This window comes from Perissodus microlepis, chromosome 17 (assembly GCF_051167445.1).
Source record: "Perissodus microlepis isolate ML-2025 ecotype Zambia chromosome 17, ASM5116744v1, whole genome shotgun sequence".
NCBI lineage: Eukaryota > Metazoa > Chordata > Actinopteri > Cichliformes > Cichlidae > Perissodus > Perissodus microlepis.
In genome coordinates, this window is record NC_140477.1 from 31,761,166 (window position 1) to 31,786,519 (window position 25,354).

The 25,354-nt window shown below is 40.7% G+C and overlaps 1 protein-coding gene across 3 annotated transcripts in view; it reads left to right on the forward strand.

The window, feature by feature from the left end:
* The first annotated feature begins 2,083 nt into the window (after nucleotides 1-2,083).
* lrp8 (low density lipoprotein receptor-related protein 8, apolipoprotein e receptor) overlaps nucleotides 2,084-25,354 on the forward strand; it is a 174,492-nt gene continuing 151,221 nt past the window's right edge. For 2 of the 3 annotated variants that reach the window (XM_084909628.1, XM_084909629.1), the window contains exons 1-2: nucleotides 2,084-2,353; nucleotides 3,136-3,261. In XM_084909628.1, the coding sequence (XP_084765754.1) occupies nucleotides 2,287-2,353; nucleotides 3,136-3,261 (193 nt within the window). In that variant the 5' untranslated portion in view covers nucleotides 2,084-2,286. The remainder of the gene's footprint in view (nucleotides 2,354-3,135; nucleotides 3,262-25,354) is intronic. The other variant, XM_084909630.1, reaches the window with a different exon arrangement.

The following is a 25,354-nucleotide window of genomic DNA, read 5'->3' on the forward strand; positions in this document are numbered from 1 at the left end:
AGGCCAGGACAGAGGTACAACAGTGACCTTCTACAGCTTGTAAAACATGGTCAGCAGCTGGTGAGTCGTGACTCATAAACAAATGACTCCTCCGACTGTCGCTGGGGCACTCATCAGTAACCTTCATCCACCATATGACATGAAGAGCTAATGGTGGATAGAAATTACTGATGTGGTTACATGGTAGAAAAGCCATGCTTTAAGCAACCAGGTAGAAGACCTGACTCAAGAAAGAAATACCCAGGTAGTGCAAATTTTTCAGTTTTATTACGTGACAATATTGTGCAGGCTCCTAACGAGCTATAAGGTTAAATACTTTAGTGATTGTTAAATAACAGTGTTAAGAAATTATTTTATACCTTTGTTTAAAATGTTATACTTTTGAGACTATGTCACCCACCCCCACTTCTAGCTACAAAAAAACCTGATAGTAGCCAAATTGCTAGTATGAAACTTTAAAATGAGCCCAAAAGCAATCAGTGAAGTCATGATGGCTGTGCCCATGTTCTGTGTACAATCTATGATTTCGATTGGGACACCATATTCGAATTTGGTATAACAAATACATCCATCACCTATCCACTTGCGTATCCTTAAGTCAGTTAAAGTAACTTAACTGAGTTGTGTTTTCCTATCCTCTCAATTCAAGTGCATAACCCTGAATATGGTGGCCGCTGTAGGGCAAACAACTCTGGGCGCCATTCATCTGTAGCGAGTGTAGACTGTCAGTTTGCTGTTTACTTAAGCAGCCAAGATGCTGCAGTGTCAATATGGCGGGTATCCATGTCTGTTTACTCTGAAGGAGGCTGTAAAACTTTGTGAATGTCCAATACGAGTCGATGAGTCATCGATGCTCACTTCTGTCCCATGACAGCGATACTGAAGTGAGTTGTTAAGAATAATCTGAACTTTTTTGTTGGTAGGCACAGGGGTTAAACTGTGAAACTTTCTTTGAGATGGATCTAACATTTTGGACTTGAACACTTAGAGAATAAACATTCATACCATGTAAGAATGTAATCAAACTATTTCGACTGTGTGATGTATTTTTTTTAGAACCTCAAACCCTGCGTAAGTTGGCATAATGTTATAATCTCATAAACAGCAACTTCTGACAATAAGTGCTGAAAATAATTGACAGTAAGTGTGTGTTAGAGCCCTGACTTCAGTCAGGAGATGAGGTTTGAGGTGAGTAGGAAGAGGATATCAGTAAATGTGGAGGAGTTACGAGTATTTTCTAGCCACATACATTAAACGTGATTAGGCAGAATTTCAACATCCATCTCAGCCACTGTATTGAAGATGGTGTGACAACAGAGCAGCTTTCACAAACTGGCGCCCGCTTCTGTTTAATGGATTAAATTCTAAGTTTATGAGAACACATCAAGTGACTGGAAGACATAATTACACACTAAACAGTGAATATTTATGAGCACAACATCATTTTTTTTCTGTTGAACAACATAAATAAAATGCCTTTTTGTACCTTTAAGGACATTATCATTTTACAGGGATTTGTATAGTCACTGAGGAACGTTCGTTTCCAGTTTTTGCGCAGCAGCCCTTAAACTCTTATATTCAGCCACCTTTGTATTTTCACCTGCTGATACACCAATGAAAAAACCGCTAGGTTAAGACCACAAAACTACGGGATAGGACTAGTGAAAAAAGACGGTCTGCATTACAGTACACACCCACTTCCAGAAAAAGTGAACCACGTTTCAGAGAACCTGTCTGCGGTTTCCGTTGTTTCACGGAGGTGGGCAACTTCCTCTTGCTTGTTACATTTCCTTAATTTTGGCTACATTTTTAAGCCTTTGACTAGCTTACCGGCATATATATCATTCCAGCTAACTCAAGATGAGGAAGTCAGAACTATTTATTTAGCAGTTTACTTTCGGTTTGCTACTAAAATGCTCAATAGGAAATAAAAGAAAAATGACTGTGACTCAGCTCTTTCTGTAGATGTGTCTCCTCTGGCTAGCAGCCAACCACGTAGTTTTTTTTCCTACCTACTACTTTAACCGCAGGCACCATCACACGCTGAAACTATCCCGCCCATAAGCGTCACTGATTCAAATTGCAGCCGAGGCAGAGGGAGAGAAAGCAGCAAGCCGGGCTGAGCACACTCACACACTCCGAGCAGACAGGCTGGCAGAGCAGCACGGAGCGAGTCACTCGCTGGAGATTCTTCACACTGTCTTTTTTTTTTTTTTTTTTTTTGGGTGGGTGGGGAGGAAATTTTACTTACATGCGGACAACCGCGGAGCCCCCCAGGATCTAACGATGTGGACAGAGGTCGGAAAGCTCGTGCTATTACATCTGTTACTCCTGGAGCTCCATTGCGCTAAAGGTAGGGGACTTGTTTCGAGGTATAGAGGGGTGAATTTGCATCGCAACGCGGACACTGGCAACGCTTTCTCAGGGGATCTGGGTTGCCTGTTTGAAAAACAAAACAAAACAAACGAGTTGTCTGTCAGTGCGATCGGCGTCTTCTTAAGTGCCGAGATAATGTGCTGTGTGCATCGTGCGTACATACTTATGTCCGCATTTGGACTGCTATTAGCGGCGGCAGGAGGTGACAGTGAATGAAATAAAGGGCAGCACATGCTCTCTTGCTGATGCTGGAAGATGGAAAAAGGCTGTCAGTGGTGATGTGATCGCTGAGTGGAGATTGTAATGGTGTGCATTGGATGCATTCTTTGTAATTAGAGCTAACATTTTGAACAGATGAAATAGCCTGAAATTGGTCTGAATGTTTAAGTGCCAGCAGGAACTTCGGCAGCAACCTAAGTTAACCAAAGGTGGCATAGTGGTACATAAACAACAGCATGCCCATTACAGTCATGGTGGAAAAAGGGATAGTTGGTATTTGAAAAACACTTGAATTATTACTTGATTACAGCAGCAACATTATTAATTGGGGCAACTTTACCAATTTCCCACTTTCATTAGTCACAAATGAAAGTTTGTCAGTTAACCTCCCAAACTTGTTTGTAATTTGTTGTATTTTTGTTTCTCTGATTCACTCCTGTGAAGTTCATAATGTGATCTCTAAATGAGAAATGAAAATGACGGACAGTTTCTCTTTCTTTCTTTCTTTCTTTTTTTAAAAATATTTCCCTCAAAACACAGGAACTCACACACAGTCAGAGTGTGAGACCGGGCAGTTTCAATGCAAGAGCGGAGCGTGCATCCCGATCGTGTGGAGATGTGATGGAGATGATGACTGCCCCGACAGCAGCGATGAGGAGAATTGTCGTAAGTAGCCCGTACAGAGTATTTTGTGTTGGCTGACTAAACACAATGATTCCTTTGCTCGCTGCTTCCTGGAGTTTGAACCTGCCGTGACATATAGTCGCGTTCCTGCTTCCATAGGAGCAGGCGCCTTTGGATTTTCAGCGGCAGGCTTCAGTGTCTAAATACTGCAATTTGGAGTTTTAATCCAGAACAAGACATGCACATAAATGGATCATGGTGGATGCTGTAGATAACCGATTAAATTCCAAATATAACTTTGGAATGAATGAAGTTATACTAAGAGTTGGCTCCTAATCATTTTGCTTGGGGCCCCTCTGGAATCTCCCATTCAGTTGTTCTACACAATAGAGCGCAGAAACTGTTGATCCTGGATCAAAGTCACATGGCCACAGGAATTTTTTTACTAAGCAAACCTCTGACATGAGAATTTTTTTTATTTTTCAAAAGATGATTTTTTAAAAAAAAAATCTTTCTCTGGCTGTGTGGAGATAATGTCAGTCTGGTTATCAGTTCTCAGCATTTTACAGTCTCATAATTCATCTAGCATGGTTTCACAGATGGAGTCCTATGTGAAAGGGAGCGATAGCATTTCAGGGTTATGTTACATGACATCTAAATGCTGAGTAATGCCGGCTCTTCTGAAGTACTCGGGCTCTTTGATGGGGCTAACCACTAATTTTCTGCTTTTCTGGCCTTCGGTTATTGTATTAGTGTTATGTTAGGGAAGGGGAATGGGGGCTGGTAGTTTATGCCTCTGAACTGGATCCTATCAGGAAATTGCACTGACAACCAACTTTACTAATCATCGCTTATGAATTTGTCATGGTACTAATTGCTCGAATGGTTCCATTAGCGGCCAATTGATTCTTCACTGATGGTAGGGACCAGCACACCGAGCGCATGACTCCGTCCTCTGGCACGCCGGTTGCTGCTGATTGTCTCTAGAGTTTCATGCAGGAATGCCGTGACATTTACAGGCGCGTGTCGCTGACTGCGGAGACTGATTGGGATTATTGGACATTTAGTGGGCAATACTCGACAGTAGCTAGATTGGATTTTAATGAGCTCCGCTTCAGTCTAACAGGTTGGGTTTACTTTTTAATTCAGTACGGGGTTGGGTTTTGTTTTTGTTTGTTTTTTTAAAAAGCATTAGAATGGTACTTAAGCCACAAGGTGACAGAATGACCTTTCAACTGAGCTGCTCTGTCTGCACCAGAAATGTGCTCCTGTAAGCTTCAGATGTGGGTTTGATTTCCTCCTGGGCTCTCTGTCACTCTCTTGATCTGTTCTCCTGCTCAGACTCTACCTTTTATCTACTTTTTCAAGCCCCTCTCACGGTGCCTTATATACTCTTCATCCCTTGCTTGCGCTCTCCCTTCCTAACAGCTTTATGCTCTATTCTTTGAGAGCTTCAGCCCTCAGCTTGTGCTGGAAGTGATTTTTTTATTTATTTATTTTTTTAATAAAAAGCCACTCACTTCTCTCACTTCTGCACCCCCCCCCCCCCCCCCCCCCCAAAGTCTCTTGTGGCCACTTTGGCAGTGTGAATGCCCCATCCCACCCAAAAAAAGAAAAGAAAAAAGGTTATGCCCGCCCAGCTTAACGCCCACAAAAAGCATCAGCTGACAGGTTGGAGATAAATCCAACAGTGTGACTCTGGCTGCCGGAGTGATGCTCGGTGGCTGGCAACGCACCAGCCCTTCGAACAGATGCCAGCACTGCCACTGCTGCCTCCCCACCCAGCATGAGCCCTATGGAGAGAGGGAGGTGGTGGTTGAAGGGGAGGAGGAGGGGCAGATATGATCGGGAGGAACAGGATGCTGTAGGGCAGCTATGATAAGGAAAATAGAAGCAAGTAATTTTGTAGAGTGGGCGGGGGCAGCATGGAGCACAATTGTAGGAAGAATAAACCCAGCGAAGCCAAATAATAAACCTCTCTGTCACTTATGATGGTGGGATAGGCTAAACAGGGTACAGGCATCTTTTAACACCCTCTTATTCACAAAGAACCCTTTTAGTGCTCTTTGGTAATTCAACATGATTTCTTTTATGGCAAATTAGCCAAAGAATACAAAAAATGATACTGTGTAAAATTGTGTGGACATGGGACTAGTTATTCTCAGTTTCCCTGCATGTGATTTAAACAGTTTATGATGGAGAACTTACCCCAAACATCAATGTTTCCTCAAGCTTGGAGGGTTATTGGCTAAGTCGATTGCATAATTTGGTTTCTGAACAAATTGGAAGCAGGAAATACTTAAATTTCATGTGTGCAACACTGAAGGAGGACACTGCATGAAAACCTACATGCGAACACGCGTTTGTGTCATTGCATCAATTGTCACATAGAGTTTAGGCAGTAGTTTGTATGCAAATAAACCAGACCTCATTCTTTTACACATGCCAAGGCCAGATATAACTGTCTGAGCATGTACTCCATTATCTGTATCCATCAGACGGTAGCCACATTATCCACACTCGCCCATAGATGGGTGTCCCACAGCAGGGATTACCCCTATGGTATCCTCCTCCTAGCAGCTTATTAGAATAAGTCTTGGTAGATTGGGTTGTCTTTTGTGTCCGTCTCCCCGTTCTTTCATTCTCTCTTCTCCTTCCTCCTCCTGCTCCTCTCCTCCCCTCTCCTCTCCTTCATTCTCAACATGCCTCTTGGTAGATTCCGCTCTTGTTGCCCTGGGAGACGGGTAAAGTGGTGATGGAGGTGGTGGTGGTAGTTGGATTTTGTGCACGCGCTTTCTTTGTAGGGAACAGAACACTGCTGCACATGTGTGTGCATCAACTCCGCATCTCTGCTTGGCTCTGTGTGACCTATATTTCAGCTGTGGAACATACAGAAAAAAAGCCCTTATCGTTTTAACAGCGGATTTAATCACGTCTAATCCCAAGTGCTACTGTACAATCATTCCACATCAGAACTCTGTGTTAGATTTCAATTGTTCTTCCTCTTTTGCTTTACTGTAGATTCCTCTCTTCCAAACTGTCTTAATCACGTGGCACTGTGATGGTCTGTCAGTTACTTTGAAGTCCTTTGTTAAGCAATTGTGCCTAATATTAAAAGTTCACAGGTTTAAGGATTGACGATATTGATATGAGTACATTCCTAATCAGCCACAAAATCAAGATTAGAACTTCTGAGAGTTACTTATATGTGGATGGTACTATGAGATGCAGCACTGCAACAGGTTTGTACTACAGAGATCGCTCAACTGGGGTGGCTGTAGCTCAGGAAGTAGAACAGGTCATTTACTAAGGTTGTAAGTTTGGTGATTTGATTTGATTTGATTAGCCTGTGTGCCAAACTATCCTTGGGCAAGATACTGAACCCCAAGTTCCTCTCCAATACCATCAGAGCGTAAATGTGTGTGGATGTTAGGTAGGAAGCTCTGGGGTAGAAAAAAGTGCTTTTGTTATTGGGGGAATGTTGTATAAATTGCTTTGAGTGCTCAACTAAAGTAGAAAAGATGTGCTTTGACAGACATTAGAACAGGTTTTGGGTTTTAGTCCCAGTAAACTGTGTAGGAGATCAACCTCACTAACTTCTGATGCACACAAAGTCATTTTGTTCAGGAAGCAGGCCCAAAATATGACAGAAGCCACTCACATCAGGAAAGAAACCCCTAGTAGTCACCCCCTCAGTCATTATTTTGGTATATCCACAGATATTCATTGCGCCATTTATAAATGTTATCTCCCCAACACTTCCTGCACTAATGGATCCCTGTATCATCACACTCACGCTGCTTCTGTACTTCACTTTTGGGACTTTGCATTCATACATTTGGATTCATAGTTTAAAGCTTGTGGCTAACCTGCTTGAACCCATGTGAACCCAAAAAATATTTATTTGACTAAAGGATGTGGTTTCGTGTTCTTAGTAAGTTCATAGTTTCAGTGACTGTTCATTGGAGGAAATGTCTGCTGATCAACTAAAAAAACAGCAAGTTTTGAGAAGTGATACAGGTGTGACTTATTCAACATCAAGCGATATGCAGGGGCGTGCTCACTGCTGATCTGAAAGCATTTTCTGCAGCCTTTACTAATGATTCACACGCTGCTGGAACACGTTCAGCCAGAGGATAGGCACTGATTCAAAATCGTAAACCACCAATGAACTCAGAGGACCTAATGTTTCAGAACATTTACAAGCAGGGGCTGGAAGACAGAAGACATAAGGATGGAGGAAAAAAAATTAGCAATTAGTCTCTGTGTGTGTGTGTGTGTGTGTGTGTGCGCTCGTGTGTCACAGCAAAACAATGAGTTTGAGCAGGTCAGAGAAGGGGAGCGTCTCCTCTGTGGTCTCAAAACAGCTTCCCATAGCGGAGACATCACAACACATTTCACGCTGCTTCTGTGGGTGTGTGTGGAATCAGCCTCTCTCTGTCTCACACACACAAACAGGCACACACACACACAGACACACATGACACTGTAATAAGAGACTGCAGAGAAACGCTTCAGGCATAAAAGGCATTGTACTGATAGGCTCACCAAAACACATTTGGTCACCTGCTGACCCAAACACACACATGAACGCACACACATGGCTTTCTCTCACAGCTGGGGTCAGACTTTTAATGGGAATATGAGTTTGCAGGGACCAGTAGCTTAATACATTACACACAGACACACACACAGACTCTGCACTTGTCTAGGTTAAAACAGCAGAAATCCACAGATCTGATATCAGGGTTAACGCCACCACTGAACGTGTTTCTAGTCCAGCTTCTTAGCAGGTCAACCACACACAACCACACATGGGGTGTGAGTGACACGTCACGTCATCATTTAGTTTCCTGTGCTGGCACCGAGGACCTATAGCTGTGTGTGCATACGATTATGGAGTGTTGCACTAATCTTTAGAAAAGGAACCCCACTGCTGTGCGGTGTGACTATTGAGGCCCTGTGGAGCTCTCTAATTTTGTGTTTGTGAAATGGATAAGTATTGCATACTGAAGAAAAAGCTTGTCAGTAAAAAGATAAGGCTGTCCTTTAGAAGCTGTTTATTTTTTGCTTTTACTACAATTTGAGTCTCATGTATTTTTATTTTATTATAAAGTTGCACATTACTCCCTTTGTATTCTGCTCTCAGACACCATGCATGTGACTGTAATTTTTAACTGCCACTACAGACTGTTGGATGTCAGCTGCAGATTAATATCTTCAAATTCTATCAGTCTTGAAGCTAAACAGTGAGAATCTGTGAAGCTGCTTTTCACAGTGATGGCAGTTCTGTGTAGCAGTTTTCAGAAGAAATGTATGAAATGTATTGATTGCCAGTATTTGTATCAATGAAAAAGGTAATTTATTCAGATCTAAAGTAAAGCAGTGTCATTATCCACTATTGATATGAAAAACACATTACACATTAAAGGTTAAGAATTCTGCCTGGCTAATCCTAATACAAAAAAATTTCTGTTAAGATTATAAATATGAAACTTAATCAGATGGACAGTTTCTCCCATGCAGCTTTGCTCACCTGACAGATGACAACCCCCAGAATTTGCCAGGGCGCCACCTTTGTCAGAGCCTGTATCATGTTCTACACGATAATAGTACCTGGTGTGTTGAATAGGTGTTGGGTGCAGTGGTGCAAAACAGCAGCAGGGTAATTTTAGCTGGGGTCAGTGCTGGCCTGAGGCGCTAATTCTGCCTTCTCTTTCTTTCGCTCTGCTTGTGTGTCCATCTGTTGGTCTGCTCTTTCTTGCTCATTTTTGGACATTTTTTACACCTCGCTGCCTCCTTCGTTTCCTGCACATTAGGCCTCTGAGTGTATGAAATAATGACTTTATATTGACATGAAGGAGTGTGAAATGTAGCCTACAAACACGCTTAAAAGAATAGTGTGTGTGTGTAATAAATTGAGACTTTACGGTCTGTCTGCAGTACTTACAGTCCTATTAGTTAGTGTTATTGTTAGTGGGAGACTACACCTTCATCATTAGCTTTAGGACCTGATACCAGTCACACATGGCTGATCCCTGTGCTTAGTATAAGGTATTTACATATTTTGGAAATCCAAAATTGGTTCCTGCTCCTCTGCAAAGTGACTCTCTTGCAGTAGTTTGTGAGTTCTGGTGGTATCATTACACTTATTTTATTGTGTTTACACTCTCCCTCTCCCTTGTGTCTGTTTTGTCAGAATTAACTTGTGCCATTTCCGAAAGATTACCTGGTTTTGTTTGCCTGCTCGGCTGCAAAGTCACATATTGTTCAAAGTCAAACCCCGATAACACTACAATCCTAATTCCCCACCACTTGTGTGTGTGCGTGCTTATATTTAGCCATGCATTGACTGTGTTGTAGTTATTATGCCCCCCCCCCCCCCCACCAACCTAGCCATGTCTGACAGGGTATCATGACATTAATCCCCAACTCAGATTAAGCGAATATCTTCATGTGCTTCCAGTTTATTATTTACATTTGCTGTAATCCTGTTTTTCACCGTGTGCTCTGTTGCCTTGTACATGCAGTCAGGATAAGGCATATGCAATGACAACTAAGAATGCTGATGAATAAAACATGGCCGCTAATACCAGTCTGCTCAGCTGACACCAAGATAGGGCACTTAAGTGCAGCATGTCAAAAGTTTTCATCATAAGTTTTTACACAGAATTTAAGTAGTGGGGGAAGAACTCTAACAATGCTCCTACTTTAATTTCTGACTTATGCTTCACGAGTACTTGCCAATGCTCTGTTGTTTAGCCCATTCATGCTGTTGGCAAAAGGATGGTAAATGTTGTTTATATGCTAAAAATTAGCCATTTTAGCATATGCATATTTAATATGTCATGTGTAACTCCATCTATGTGGATATAAGCGAGATGTTATCATGAAATTCAAATGATAGAATGCTTTTACAAGATGTAATTGATTCATAAATGCTAAAAATTGGTTGCTAGGCAAAATAATGACATTGTAATATCTGATATAGATTTAAAAACCCTTAGGGGCCTATGTTATACCTGTGCACAAAGTTTGGTCACCATACTCTTAATCGTCTAGGAAGAGTTGAGCGGACAAAGAGGTAAACGCACAGACAGATGATATTTCGTGTTTGGATTTTGCTCCATTGTGATGTTTTTTTTTTTTTTTCTTTCTTTTTGTTCCATCTTTTTCTGCGACTCAAGTGTCTGTTGTGTTTGATCGTTGAAACAGAAAATTTAGTTTGATTAAAGTAGGAACTGTTGGTGACTCCGGTTTGATGAGTAAACCTGTGTATTTTTGCATAGTGTTGAAATGTAGGTTTTTGTTTTGTTTTTGTTTTTTTTTGTTTTTTTTTGTCATCTGAGAAACTCGAGTTTCTGGCCCAGCACCTGCTGTAAGAAAGCAGATGGGTAAAGCCTTTGAAGATGTCGGGGGTAAAAAAAAAAAGGCAAAACTCTCAGAAAGCCTCTGGTAAACCAACTTTACATCTCAGCATCATTAGCAAGAGGAAAACACCAACTGATACAGATGCTAAAAATACATCTGAAATGATAAAATGATAATGTAGATGGAAAACTGTTTGAGGCTACACAAATTGGATGGACCAAAGCTGAAATGCAGTGTGTTTTTTATTAATTTAATTTGATGATAACAGCCAGCTGTGTGAAATATCAGAGCAGTTATTACGTTAGTGAGCTCTGTGCTTTCAATTGTGTGTGCCTTATCACTGAAATCAACCATTCTTGAATAGTTGCACAAAGAAGTGTAAAAATGTTAGCTACTGTTTCCATGACACAAATTAAAATTTTATCCATGAAGTAGCTTGTGTTGCATCTAAATACCAAATCTACTATATATGTATGTTTCATCCAGGATGTAATTCCTCCTGTTTCAAGGTTCTAAGTCTTGTGGATGGCAAAATAATTGCCATGAACATTGTGGATAATTGATCAGTTGTTTGAATTATTCGCAATGAATGGAAAAAACTATTAATCAGCTGGTTGGTGCTTGGTTTTCTACTTGTGTTTTTTGGGGGTTTCTCTTCTTTCTGTGTTTGTCATCTTCCCTCCATCTGTTTTGAATGAAGCTGTTCATGTAGATTACACACAAACTCATACACACAACGTATCTTCTTCACACACACACACCTCGCCAGCTCTTAAGCCTGTGAAACGGGTCTTTTACCTTGAGGGGATTTTGCTTGTCATGTGTCGCAGAATGATGGGGGTGAGGTGGTGGAGGGATAAGGCACTCTTTGATGATATACCCACTGCACAGTAATGCTGGTTATCAGGAGAAATTCTGTTGCAAAGCATAATCTTACATGCACGCAGAGGCTATGTTTTGGGGATACACACATTACTAATGTTTTACCTGCAGGATACTTCATTATCGCCTAGCGCTCACACTGTGTCAACATAAAGAGAGCGAGGGGAGATTAAAGGGTGAGGAAATGGGGAGGGAATCAACGGCAAGCACTGTGTTTTTCTCTACTGATTAAGGAGAAAAAAATATTTATTTATTTTTTTAATTAAAGCACTTTTCTGATCTTCCGCTCAAAATCAGATTTAAAAAGTACTTCCTATCGGAGTTACAATGTGGGGATTATTAGAAGTGTGTTTGAAGTAAAACATAAAAAGCGAATGCGCTGTAGTTGCTAGAGCGACATCAGGACACTCATGGGATGTATTGGCATGCGGACTGTCCTTGGCTTTTTGGATTGTTCGCTGCTTTGCAAAGATTGTGTCTTGTTGTTAAAAGATGCTGTTTTCAATGGAGGAGCCAAATCTAAAAGCAGATTGTAGTTTGGATCAGGTTTCCCTTTTTATTTGTTTTCTTTCCCGCCATCAATGAAGTGTTTTAAGCAGTGACAGTTCTTTCTCTTGCTTCTTTTGCCGTGTCCCCTCCACCCCCACGTCCTATTGTGCATCATTGAAAATAATTCCTGAACGTTTGGAAGCAGTGTGATGTCTTCTGAATGGGCCCTGAGAGGCCCTCTGTCTCTCACACAGACATTTTCACCCAAACTGTCCAATGCATTTAGTCCCAGGAACGTTGTTCAGGGTACTCAAAGGTTCCTTTTAGATGTTTGTCTGTGTTTAAACTGCAGAATGTATGCTAATGTAAATTTGTACATTTATGTATGTAGGGGGAAAACATTTTTCTTTATTAGAACTTTTTGGATAGTTCAGTGGAACTTCATTTACATCCTGGTTCCTGTTAGAATGATATTACCTGAAGTGCTTTAATACTGTGCCTTTATATTAATCCTCATATTAATCAAAATGCCATATAATCATATAGTATAGTATTAAGTGGACACAGCCCTGAATAATAAAGGCCTTATAATAGGTGTCCTTCAGTTGCAGACACTCCCCCACATTTGCCTGCAGAACAGTAGATAACAGGGAACCATCTTCTAGTGGAAACTTACTGAATTGCTGTTGTTTAGACTAGAATAGGGTGCCCGTCACAATTTTGAGATCCGGGGCAACGTGTCATGCAGGACACATCTCCCTTCCAGAAGTAATTGTGTAAGAGAATAAAGTGTGAAATGGTCTACTGAACAGTCTTGTCTTTCATTGGATGCCTCTGAGGAATCAAAAAGAACTCGGTGAAGTGTTGATATTTAACATTCCTCCACATGTTCAGAGTTCCTGGGAAAAGCAAGACTGATATACACTTCCTATTGGACAGAGTAACAGTGGATGTGTTATTGTCGTCTGCCTGCCTAGCAGCATGGAGACCCAACATTCTGAATACATGGATTTTCAAATTGATACCATTGGTGCATCTACTAAAAATCTCAGATGAGTTTAAATCTCGTAATCTTGGCCTCAAAGTCAGGAGTGAAGTTTTTTGAAAATCTTGAAAACACGCTAAATTGAAAGATGTCCCCTAAGATTTAGAAATTTAAGCCATAAGTGTATCTATTAAAAAAAAAAAAAAAAAAAAAAAAAGAGGGAGAGAGGAAAAACATAATAAAACAAGTTGTTCGACTAACTTGGCGTTGCCAACAGGAAAGTTGCAGAGTGCCCTGCAGCGGACAAGCTATATAATGTTGAGAATGGTCAAGTTTACCATCACGTTATGTTATTATGTTAGCATAACCATGTTGACATGGTTGAAGGGTGTTTCTCCTGTATCTTATTTACTTTATCAACTGTTATAAATGCTAAAACAGATAAGACTGCAAATAGCTAATATTGGTCAGGCTCTCTAGGCTCCATACTAACCATATAAATCACTAAAAACAGCGTGCATTGAGAACTGTGTGTGGTTTAGAGTGGACCGTATGGTGCCTGCAGCATCTGCAGTGTTATTTTTATATATCTGCTTTTCCAAACAGCTCTTCTTGTTTCCTTTTAGCTTTTTGAAATCAGTGTCTGCATTTACATAAGCATGTGTTTATGTATATTTTCCAGGATGGGATAAAAAGTGAGTCGAGAAGCCTTTTTGCTTGTCAGCTCCTCTTGTTGTTGTTGTGGTTTACAATTTTTGTTTGATTTGGACAGGTCTCTGAGGTTTAGCATAATTAAACGAAGCAGAAACATGATCAGCCAAAACATTTTTCAGGGATTTGTGGGAGGAAAACTGAAATTCCAGTTACTCACATACACATACCCATCGAATTAACAGATGAAAATAGCCTGACAGACCTGCATGTAGCGTATGCAAAAATCTGATCTGTACCTGTAGTCTCTCTGGTGTACACACTCATGTGCACGCACAGTTTTGCATGAAGAGACTGAATACCATGAACTTGTATAAAATACAAAGTAACCTGCTTTGCACAAGAGCGATTTTGCCTTTGTTTGGTTTCAGATTTTTAAATGTTGCTTGATGCCATTTATGTGGCCCCGGCTTAATAATGTTGTGCTTTCGCTTGGAATATTGAATCTTACCTGACCCGTGGGTTTTAATTCTTTTGATGTGAGACATTTCTTTTCATGTTGTTGCATCACTTCAGAAAACATTTACTTGGGGGAGTTTAAACGTCATTACCGATGAGCAGTTCACATTTATCTGCAAGCTTCTTCTCTGCTGTCACGTTATGTGTGGCATCACAATTTCAACACTTCCATCTCGTCTTCCTATCGCTGCCTGTATTCAGAACTCCCCCCCCCCCCCCATTTTCTGTGAGGCTTATCCAACACCCCACAGCTTCTAGGCCCTTAATGCTGAATCCATACATCTGTTTTTAGTGTATTTTCTCAAATAATAGAACTGTGGGAACACACAATACTTTTAGATGAGTTGGAACGTAAAGATTATGCGGTAGTATGATTAGCTGTTCTCGGAGAGGATTAATAGTGAAGCCCTGGCCGTCACACCATAAATGCCGAGTCTGTTTAGCAAGAAATGCTTGGGGAGGAGGAGGGGGGACTCCCCAACTGCCATGGCCCATCTGCAAGTTTTCATGCCTTGTTGCCCATGAATTTACACTTTGCAGTGCCTGCTGCGCTCAGGTGCAACCACCACTAAATCCCACAGCCATATTTAAGAAGCCAACATTTAATCCCCACAAGTAAACATCCAAAAGAAGTCTTCCAAGCTAAATTCCCAGTTCCTTCTTAAAGTAAAAGGCCAGGGGAAGATTGGAGGCTGGAAGTACGAAGTGTTCAAAGTACTTTTCAGCAGACTTAGAAAGAAAAACCTGACACTCCGATTCCCAAAGCCAAAAAATAAAGCATTTTGAGCATGGAAACCTTACTTACTTTTTACTGTTATAGTTTTAATGTTTTGGGGGGTTTTTTGTTTTTGTTTTTATATTTGCCTTCCCAGCTTTGGAAACTGTTCCAGACAATAAATTATTAAAACTCTGAGTAAAATTTAATTAAAAAACAAACAAAGCAAAAAACAAAGCTTTTTATTTATAAAGTCTGAGTTGCAAACCCAAATTTCCAGAACAAATGTGTATATTGGAAAGATATCTTCTGGAAATATCGTCATCACATAACAACACATGTGCAAAGCAGACCTTCTATAACACACACACATGCACCTATCTCACTCAGCATGGAGTGACCCAGTTGTGACAGACCACAGGCAGTAGTTAAACATAATTGGCCCGCAGTGTTGTTACAGTGATGTTTTTTTTCCTCCATGTAATGGTTTTATTCCACCTCTTTAGGCCCAGACAAGACCACTTTGGTCCCGTTTCTTGTGTGTTGATGTGTTCATAAGTGATCATAGAAGTTAATTAAACCCTGACACTCTTTGGATGAAACACCTTTTGATGTGTACCTGTACTTTGTAGTTTGAATTTAACCTTCATTGCACTATTGAATGATGGACACTGCTGGTTAGCCAGCAGTTATATGTGTAGAGTATGTAGTATTATTAACATAATCCTAGACTGTTAACCAGATTTTGTTGGTAAAGGCTGTATAGTTGATGGGCATTCAAAGCTGGGCACTTGTTTGTTACTACTGAGGCTTCTTGGACATCTGTTTCTCTCACCTGGAAGATCCTGCGATAAATGGAAGTAACAAATTATTGCGTCAGCATCCATATTCTGCTGTGGTAAGTTAAATGAAATTAATGCCCCTTTTGAAGTCATTCAAAAGCAATTTTTTTTTTTTTCAGCATCTCCTTACTTTCTATTGAGCATCACTCCTGTCTTTGGACTTAACTGTGCGGGAGTTCAAATCTCATGGTAATCGCTGAATAATCAGCCATATATTGCCATTTCCCTTTCAGTTGTGCGAGTCATGGCGTGAGATAGAGAGACAGTCTCAAGTTGCAGTCTATAATTAAGACTGCTTCACAGCTTCCCTGATTAATTCTATTCATTCCTGTCCTCTGCTTAAAGTCTGCAATATTGAAATGTCTTATTGAAATATTAAAATTGCCCAGACATCATTTACTTCAACGTGCATTTATTAGACGCCACGGTTTTTTGGCTTTTTAAGAGACATTGGGCCTCATTCACTAATTAAGTGCATTCAAACTTTTCTTACTTCTTAATAATTTGTTGATGTGGCACATTTGTTGTGTTTGTTAGTCAAACAGGCACGAAGCGCTATTTGCTATTGGACTTGCACAGTGCCACCATTTCTCCACATAGCTAATATTGTTATTAGACAAACATCCATAAGTGGGATGTTCACAAGTAATGAGGCTGAAAGTGGTAAAAGATGTGCCTTTGCACTTTCTTAGACAGCTGGCTCTTTGTTCTTGCATTGACGCGGTTCTACATTTGTTTACAAATTTCAGATCACAGATTCATTCAGAAAGCGTTGCGAGGAGTGGTCCGAGCAAGGATTTGTTTGCAAAGTACATTTCTTGCGCGAGTGTATTTGTGCATGTGAGCGTGTCTGTTTTCTAAACTTCAAAGAGCAACGGCATGCTTTCAGCTCAACACGCTCGAGATGGTTCGATCAATTTCTAATCGAACCGTTCACACCTTGCACCTGATAAAGAGTCCAGAGGGAAGACGGACAGCTTGCACGCACATTATTTTCTATACATTGAAGAAGTGTTTAAAAGAAGTATAATAGTAGGACACATCAATATGTTTGTAGATCATTGATGGTCTTACTAGTGTATATGTGCAATCAAACAAAGAGCCTTTTTCTGGTTTCATTTCAGCTCAAGTGCTACACTGCATTTATCATCAAATACATTATGATTTCAGATGCCTTCTTAATGTTGCTTTTTTGAAAACAAAATATTATCTTTAAATTGAAAGATAAAATACTAACAGTAAGCAGAAAAGCCAGTGACCTATAGTGGTGCCCAGGGCGTTCATATTTTGGTTGAAAATATACTTAAATGATCGATTCATAATCAAAATCATTGTCAAAGTATTCTGTAAAGTTATGTTGTGTATGTGTGTTTTTATATGTGAGCAATTTGTCATCATTTAGCAGAGGAAAAACTAAAAGTTGCCCAAAATATTTGGCATAATTGGATGTGTCATACAAAAAAATGATCTTAGGTCAGTAACCAAAATTGCAACATGCATTTATCAGTAATTTGACTGAATCAGATGTGGCCTGTTGTAGTCACTACGGTACATCTACAGCTAGAAGTTTAAATAATGGGTGAGATCTAAAATATGTCAATGCTGAAAGCAGTGGTCACAAATCACATGGTGTGTGTGTGTGTGCAAGGTGTGTGTTTTATAATGAAAGTTTAACTCTGTGTGGTTGACCTTAATTTATCATATTAGTACCATGTCTCTAGAGTCTATGGAGATGTGTTTAAAGTTAGCAACTCGTGGCTAATTGATTTCAGTGAATGGCATGTTTATACTTCAGTTAGTGAATTACACCAAAAGGCAAATGTATGCATGTTTTTGTGTGTGTCTGTGTGTGTGTGAGAGAGAAGCAATCTGTAAAGTCTGTTTTTTAATGAGATCAATGCTTTCCTTCCCACATCCCCAGATGGTCAGAGTGCTAGAAGGTGTGTGTACGTATGTGCGTGTCAGAGTGTGTGGGTGAAAAGGGAAGGGGCTGCAGGGACCTTGGGCAGATAAATCTTTAATCATGTGCTTGCTCTCATGTTTGATTTAATTGGTCCCTTAAATCCATAAAAGAATCGAGGCATAATAGTTTACTAGCAAGTTGTCTGTGTGTGTGCATGTTTGTTTGTGTGTGTGTTTTGGTGCTTAAAGTAGCACTAGAGATATGATTATATTTAAAAACAAACCAACCAAAATATCTCAGACAGTTTTTAAAAACACAGTTATAACATGTCTTTATTCTCACGCCTTGGTCATGTTTAATCTAGTGATTGAAGACTGAACATACTTTATTTGCTGTAGATATATACTCACAATATTTTACTCACAATACAAAATTATTGTGATTTTTAACATTTTGCCATATGCTGAGTATTACTGTAACACACGTGTGATTTCTCACCCTTTTTATAGTAAATGATGTCTCCAGAGGTAAAATTTGTCAAAAAATACCAACACTGGCACTAAAACCTGCCATAAACAGAGGTTATAGATTTACTTATGTAACTAAGCTATTTGCTTGCTCTGAATTATTGCATATGAGTCAATTTAATGTAAGTCTGCTCAACTAACATCATCTCAGGATGGGGATGAGACGAGTTTGTAGTATTTCCAGAGTATTTAAATTTGTTTAATAAAATATTGATATTTGGTGTTCGTGCATAGGCACAATATCACAAGCAAAATATTGCAATACTCTGCTATATCAACTTTTTCCCTCCGACCCCTAGTAACATAAAGGAGAGCTAATTTAAACCTGTTCATGTTTGCATTGACTTTGCACAGACTATATGCACCTGTATGTAGCTGCTTTTGGAAAAAGAGAGATACAAGACTTTCCTCAAGAAGTCTCTCCCTCACTCTCTTTCCTTTTCCTCAGTTTTAAACCCTTCACTGTTTTCTCCCTCTGTCCCTGATGCAAGCTGTTTAATCAACAGGAAGAGCTGTGCAGAGGGGGGTAAAGCTGTTCATGTGTGCAAGTGCTGTGATTGCGTTGTTTCTTTTGGGGCAAGGAAAGAGAGCGCGTGAGACAAACAGATGTCTGTATAGGTTTGACTAAATGTGCGTGTGTGTGTGCGCGGTTGTCTGTATGTATGTGCATGTGCATGTGTGGTTTATCTTGTTTTCTGCAACATATTCAACTACTGTCCTTAAAATCCTTTAAATGTTTGTGCAATGATATAAATAAATACACTGAGTGATTAAACTGATGAAAGGGGCTCCTTGCCTTTCTCAGTAATCACAATCTAGGTGTTTGTGTCTGTTTCTCACGATCCATCTTTCTATGCAGTGTGGGAGGGGAAAAAAAAGAAAAAATAGATGTATGAATTGCAGCCAAGCTTGCTTCTTAAGTTTTAATTTTCCAGCACAGATGTTCACGCTCACCACAAGGGAGTCAGCAGGAGGAGCTGCAAGGGAATTTTAAAGAAGCGTGAAATGGCATTTTGAGAGCTTCATGCTTCTGATATTTGACTATTTTCAACCAAATGAACGAAGAAGACCGTTCTCCTTTGGACAACCATCGGTCGTCTGTGAAAACTTCTATCACTACAGTTTTTGCAGCAAGCAGTGTGTGACATTTGCATGCAGCAAGCACTCTGTCCCATTTTATGTAGCTCTGAATTGACATGTTTTACGAGTAAGATTTCAATATTCTTGTTTTGTTTGCTCATCAGCTCTGTGTTGTGCAGAGGTCTTGAGCCATCACTAGTTCAGTAGGTTCTCTAGCTTTTTTTTGAAGGTCTTTAAACTGTTTTCTTTGGACATTTTTCACCCATTTTCATGGGAATTAATGTTTTTTGGTAAGCCACTTAGACTTATGAATCATCCATCCATCCATCCATTCGCTACCGCTTATCCTTTTCAGGGTCGCGGGGGGATCTTGGGAAAATTGAAGGAATCTTTCACACAGAAGAGTGGCGTCATCTGGAAATCACCTGACTGGCACCAGCTTCATTTTTTAGCAAAAGTTAATCTCTTCTAGGTTGGAGACCCACCTCCAGTAAAGTTTTCATTATTTTCATAACCTTGGTGGCAGAGGGAGTAATAAAAATGCTGTGCACACAGTGACAGTGTGTATATCTCTATGAGCCTTTTCATACCGTAGGATCCTTTGTAACTTTGCATTTTTGTGTGTGCGCGCCTGCTTCCTACTGTTAGTGTCACCGTGATGAAGAGACTATGGATTGGTGTGTCGGATAATGAGTCTCTCTCTCTGTGTGTGCCTGCATATGCTTTCGAAATGTCCTGGTGATGAAGAGTTTTGCACCTCCTGTGTGTGCGTTTGTGTGTCTATAATGGAGAGCACATTACAGAGTGTGTTCCCAGAGATGGTCATTAACTTTGAAGGATTGTAAAGCCAGTGACCCCAGCTGGAAATGGAGGAGCCTGACCATTCCCCGTTTCCCCCTACAGACCCCAGACTTCTCTACTAATTGATTAAGCCAAGCATCGATGGGGGCAGCAGATACACACGAGTACACTGCACAGAAAGACCAACACAAACGCAAAAACCCACAGCACGCTGATTTAGGAAGCTTTCCACAATGAGGCTTCAAGGTCAGAAAATGAAGATCTAATATAGAAGCAGTGCTCACACACACACACACACACACACACACACACACACACACACACACACACACACACACACACACACACACACACACACACACACACACCACAGAGTTCAATTTGGCCTTCAGCATTCCTAGAAACAAAACTCTGCTGAAACACTTATATTGACAAAGCGTCATCTTTCCGTCAGACTTGACAGTGAGATCAGTAACCAACTTCCTCCCTGAGCAATGGTTGCATTTTGAAGTGAGCAAATTGTGTTTTGCAGTGGACAAAAACCATAAATTAACTGAATTTTTTTTCTCAGCTCCATAAGCAGAGCACGCAGGGCAGGGAACACCAGGAATAATAGTATAAAGTTGTCCAGGACTCGTGGGGGTGACTTCGAGTTGAAGAAGGTAATCTGTTTTCTCCAAATTAGCCCAACTAACCGAGGAAGCGTGGTAATGAGAAAATGATTGTATTTTCTTTTTTTGCTCTATGGCTAGGGAAGATCTCTCTGTCCCCATCCCTCTTTTTCTTTTCTTTTTTTTCAGGAGGGGTGATCTCTTAACTTAAAGTTTCAGGAATTCAACTGCAAGGCTTATCAGATCTGGTGTGCAGCAACATAAATTTTAAATGCAAATGGCTGATTTTAAGATTAACTACAGGCTTTGGGGGATGAGTGACGGGAGTGTGTACACGGTCTTCTGAAACGTTATTTACCAAATGATATTATGAAAACTATAAATGGGGAAAAATGATCGTCTGTGGCCCAAGTTTGAATTTTACTGATGGATACTTCTGTAAAGTGTAGGAAAGTTCTTCTGTTAATTGCTTTCATTTGAATTGTGAAATAGAATTACTGACACACATGAACTTGTGCGAACAGGGTGGCTTGGAGGGAAGAGATCGTGTGTGTGTCGTGTGTGTGTCCTGCTGTTCTCCCAGTGTGAGCGCACCTGCTGCTTTGGAAAAAGGATGGATCCAAGAAGCGGATGAACGCTGTTTCCATGGACTGACTCAGCTGTGTGTGTCTGCCTTTGTGTGCGTGTGTGTGTGTGTGCGCGTGTCTCTAGGCTCAAAGCTAAGGGAGTGGGAGAGCAGGCGAGGAACAGATCAATTTCCTTTTTATTGTGGCAGAGTGGAGACTTGAGATGCATGGCCTCCTGTGACCCAGATTCATTCCTCTTTTCTCCCTCTGCTCCTCCTCACTGGCAAAGTGGCGTAACATCGGATGGAGGGAGAGACAGAAAAGGACAGATGAAAGAGAATGGGTGGAAGAGGAAGGCGAAGGAGACGGTGTTGGATCGTTACTGATAATCGAAAAAAAAGAGTGAGAAGCAGAGAAGAATGGAAATACGAGGCTTATTATGAGGGCATTTTATGAATTACACCTGAGTGCTCATGAGAGCCCTTTGTGCATATAAAGAATATGTCAGGATGGAGAGTCTGAGATACTTCCATTCCTTTGTTTGTGTACTGTAAGTTGGACTAATTCCAAAGTGAGTGACAAAAGAATATATAGCTGAAGTTTGTTGTAAAGTGATGGAGACAGAACTGCATCACCCAGAAGAAAGGGTATTTAACAAACATGCTGCCGTTATGTAATATGCTAATTATAATTACAAACATCCTCTAGCTGCTTTTCTTCCTCTCTTGTTGCTTCTGAGAGTAGGCTGCAGGCACACATGCTCCAGGTACCCAGCGCTCCCACTACCTGCTATGGTCACTGTTGTTTATTCAGACCTTCTTTGTGATGTCATAAAGGGTTCTGGGGACAGAGTGAGATTTTCCAAGGTGTGTGTGTTTTTTTTGGTTTTTTTTGGTTTTTTTGTTTGTTTGTTTGTTTGTTTTTTAACTCCAAGAAGGACACTTTGATTTGGCCTGCTGGGTGGTTCGCAGCAGGTGGAAAAAATAGTCATCAGCAATTTTATTTTTATTTTTATTTTTTACCGAAATTCCGACCTGCTTACTGGCCTTGAAATTGTCATTGTGAGCAGATTAATGTGGTAAATGTTTAATATTTTATTTCTGTGGAACTAAATCTGTCGTCTGTATCCCTCGTGTAAAAGAACGCCTCCAGAGCCTGATGGTATTGACAGTTTGACAGGAAGTAAACATTATTGGTGCATCCTTTAGCCAAGCTGCAATGCTAGCTAGCTGTATTCTCCTTTCAGCTGGTCGATGTAGTTTTTCAGATGTATTTGTGTTTTTTTTCTTTGTGGGCTTTGAGTGCATAACGTGATAAGTTTTAGAAACTGTCTGTAAATCTAACTCACAGCTGAACTCTTCCGATGGATTAAAAAAAAAAAGTTGTTTTTGGGCTCAACTGTCACAGTAATTGTGATAACACTATATGGCTACCTCACAGTTGCAGGCAGCATTTTTTTATACATCAGACTTGGTTTGAGCAGCCACAGAGCAACATTTCTTCACTGACTTTCCGACAGTTGGACAAAGGCAAACTGCCTTCTAGCAGAAATGCAGAAACGTCACAGACGAGGGTGTCCGTTTGCCCTGTCCTTACCTTCTGGCTGCCATCTGTTTCCCTCCTTCGTGATTTACAATTCAATTTATAATTTACATGAATTGCTAATTCTGCAATTTATACGTCTGACAGTTGCATTGTTAGAAGCCTCATTTACCAAAGTATTTTACACAATATTAAAACCTAATTCTTGCACAGGCTTTTGGTCCAAAGCCTTGGCCTCATTTGGCTCACTTTGGTCCTCTAACACACTGACAGATCCCGCCAATGCACAGATCTTAAGTCTGTCCAGTTCAACAGGAGTTGTACACACACACACACACACACACACACACACACACACACACACACACACACACACACACACACATAGCCCCCCACCCCAGTCCAAAAATTCTTGGGAGGTGTGAAGGTTACTGCATCCAAAAGTGACTTACTGCTACTGTGAGTGGGGGGGCCCCATCTGTCACATGGAGAAGAAGTGCCATTTAAACACACAGAGCAACATGGACGTACACACGGTGTCATGCTGAGGTAGGGGAAATGGCTGACTATCCCCTGTGCGAGTGGGAGTGTGTATGCAGTGAAGCAATGCAAGGTCATAGCGTGTGGCCGAGGCTCCAGCTTTGTCTGAATGTAGGAAAAAGTAGCATAATGGCTGTCATCATATACAATATATAGAGGTGTATTTCAGTCTGCATATCTAAGCAGCTTTTTTTTTTTTTGTGCACAAACCAAAAGGCCAGTGCACACCTATGTGCAAGCAGATTGTATCTGCTCCTCGTTGGCCTTGTGGTTTGGCTGGAATTGTCTTGCACAGTGGACAATTTTTCACTGCGCACTAGGATTTCTCTTAAATGCATATAGATCTTTAGGTTTGCCAATTAGGCTCCTCACATGTAACAAACTGTGTAAGCGGTGAGTGAGTACACTGCAAAAGATGGTAATCTCTTAAGATATTAAAATTACAAGCAACCCCAGTGCTCATTTCTGCACCATCCTCATACACACACACGCATGCGCGCGCGAACACTAAAACTAGCAGACCATGTAGCTTATTATTAAATACCCAGTGACCTCCATCTAAACAGACCTAAATCTGAATTATAGTGCTGATTAGAAAACACTCATCCTTCACTGTGTGTATGTCACCTCATTAAATGAGGAGAGATCCCAGTCAGCTTCTCTTATTATCTCTGAAGCGTCATGCACGTGCTCCTGTGGAATATTGGGTAATGAAATGTCATGATACTCTGAGGCTGTGGTCAACCAAATTGTACCTACTCTTTAACCAACTTGTGTTTTAAGCCTAAATGCACATTAAGAACCTAGTATTTGCAGGACGTTGAAGCACAGCAACCTTGCTATTTTACACTGAATTGATAGTATGATGAAGCACAGTTAATGAGCATGCATGTGCACGTATTCAAATGGCATCGGGGGGGATGATGATGAGGTCAATGGTCACTGGTCCTGAGCTATAATAAACAATTTCCATCATGATGTAATTTTTCGAGATGCATGCACTTGGACGCCTTTTTGGAAACATTAGGCCAAAATATATTGATGTCATGGGCTTTGTATGGCCAACCTTCCACATTGACCTACACCCTTGGACTTTCACTACAAAATCCACTGCACGACTTCACTGTTCATACGATATTATCAGTAAAAGGTTCAGCGGGTTTTAAATGAATTACTGGTGCTCTTGCTATTCTTGGTCTTTTTGATTTCCTCTAAATTGAGGGTAGAGTATCTGTTGTCCAATAAAAACCATATGAAACCACAAGAGATCTGTCTGTGTGCTTTTGCTAGCGGCTAATGAACTCAAGTGCTGGCAGTCACAAATGTTTAATTCTGTCTTTGAGTTTTATAAGTGTTTCTGACATGAAGACACGCACACACCTTTCTGTGTCTGTTAACGGTGTGAGGCTCACCACTGAGTCACCCTCTTCACCGACACCTTCACATTTTTGCAATTCATACTCACCCACCAGTTATCACCACCCATCTGCATTCCTCTCCTACGCCTTGCAGCTTGTTATGGCTCAAGTTGGCAGCGGGTAGACACTCATTCGAGCTGTGCTGGTGCTACATGTGGGCAGAGTTCAGGCCTGCAGGTCATTAAATGGTGACAGTGTCCGTCATGCTCTTCACAAGAGGGATATATTGACTCCAGTACTTCACACTTGATTTTTATAGCAGTCAAAGAGTAGTTGGCACTGTGAAAACACAATTTAAAAAAACGAATCGACTGCAACTTTAAAACCATGGATACAGGAAGTGAATTACTTTTATTTTCTTGTTATACTGCAATGTACTGTTGAAAAATTCCGTGTCCTGGCACTCATGCGGATGTTGCCTGGTTATAGCCATGACACAACGCCTGGGGCAGTGACCTGGCCTCCAAATTCCCCCAACCACAATCAGTTTTCTGCAGGATGCACTAAAAGGAGCCAACTCCTCAAGACCCCGCCCCAAAACCCACAGGACCCAAAGAATCACAATCCTGGTGGGTGGTTGTGCTGTCAGCTGACTTTGGGAAGACTTGTGTTCAAGAAGGCTATATCATCTTTATAACACTTGCATCTCTTTGGTGCTTTTGCATCTTATTTCTTTCACAATAATAAATACAG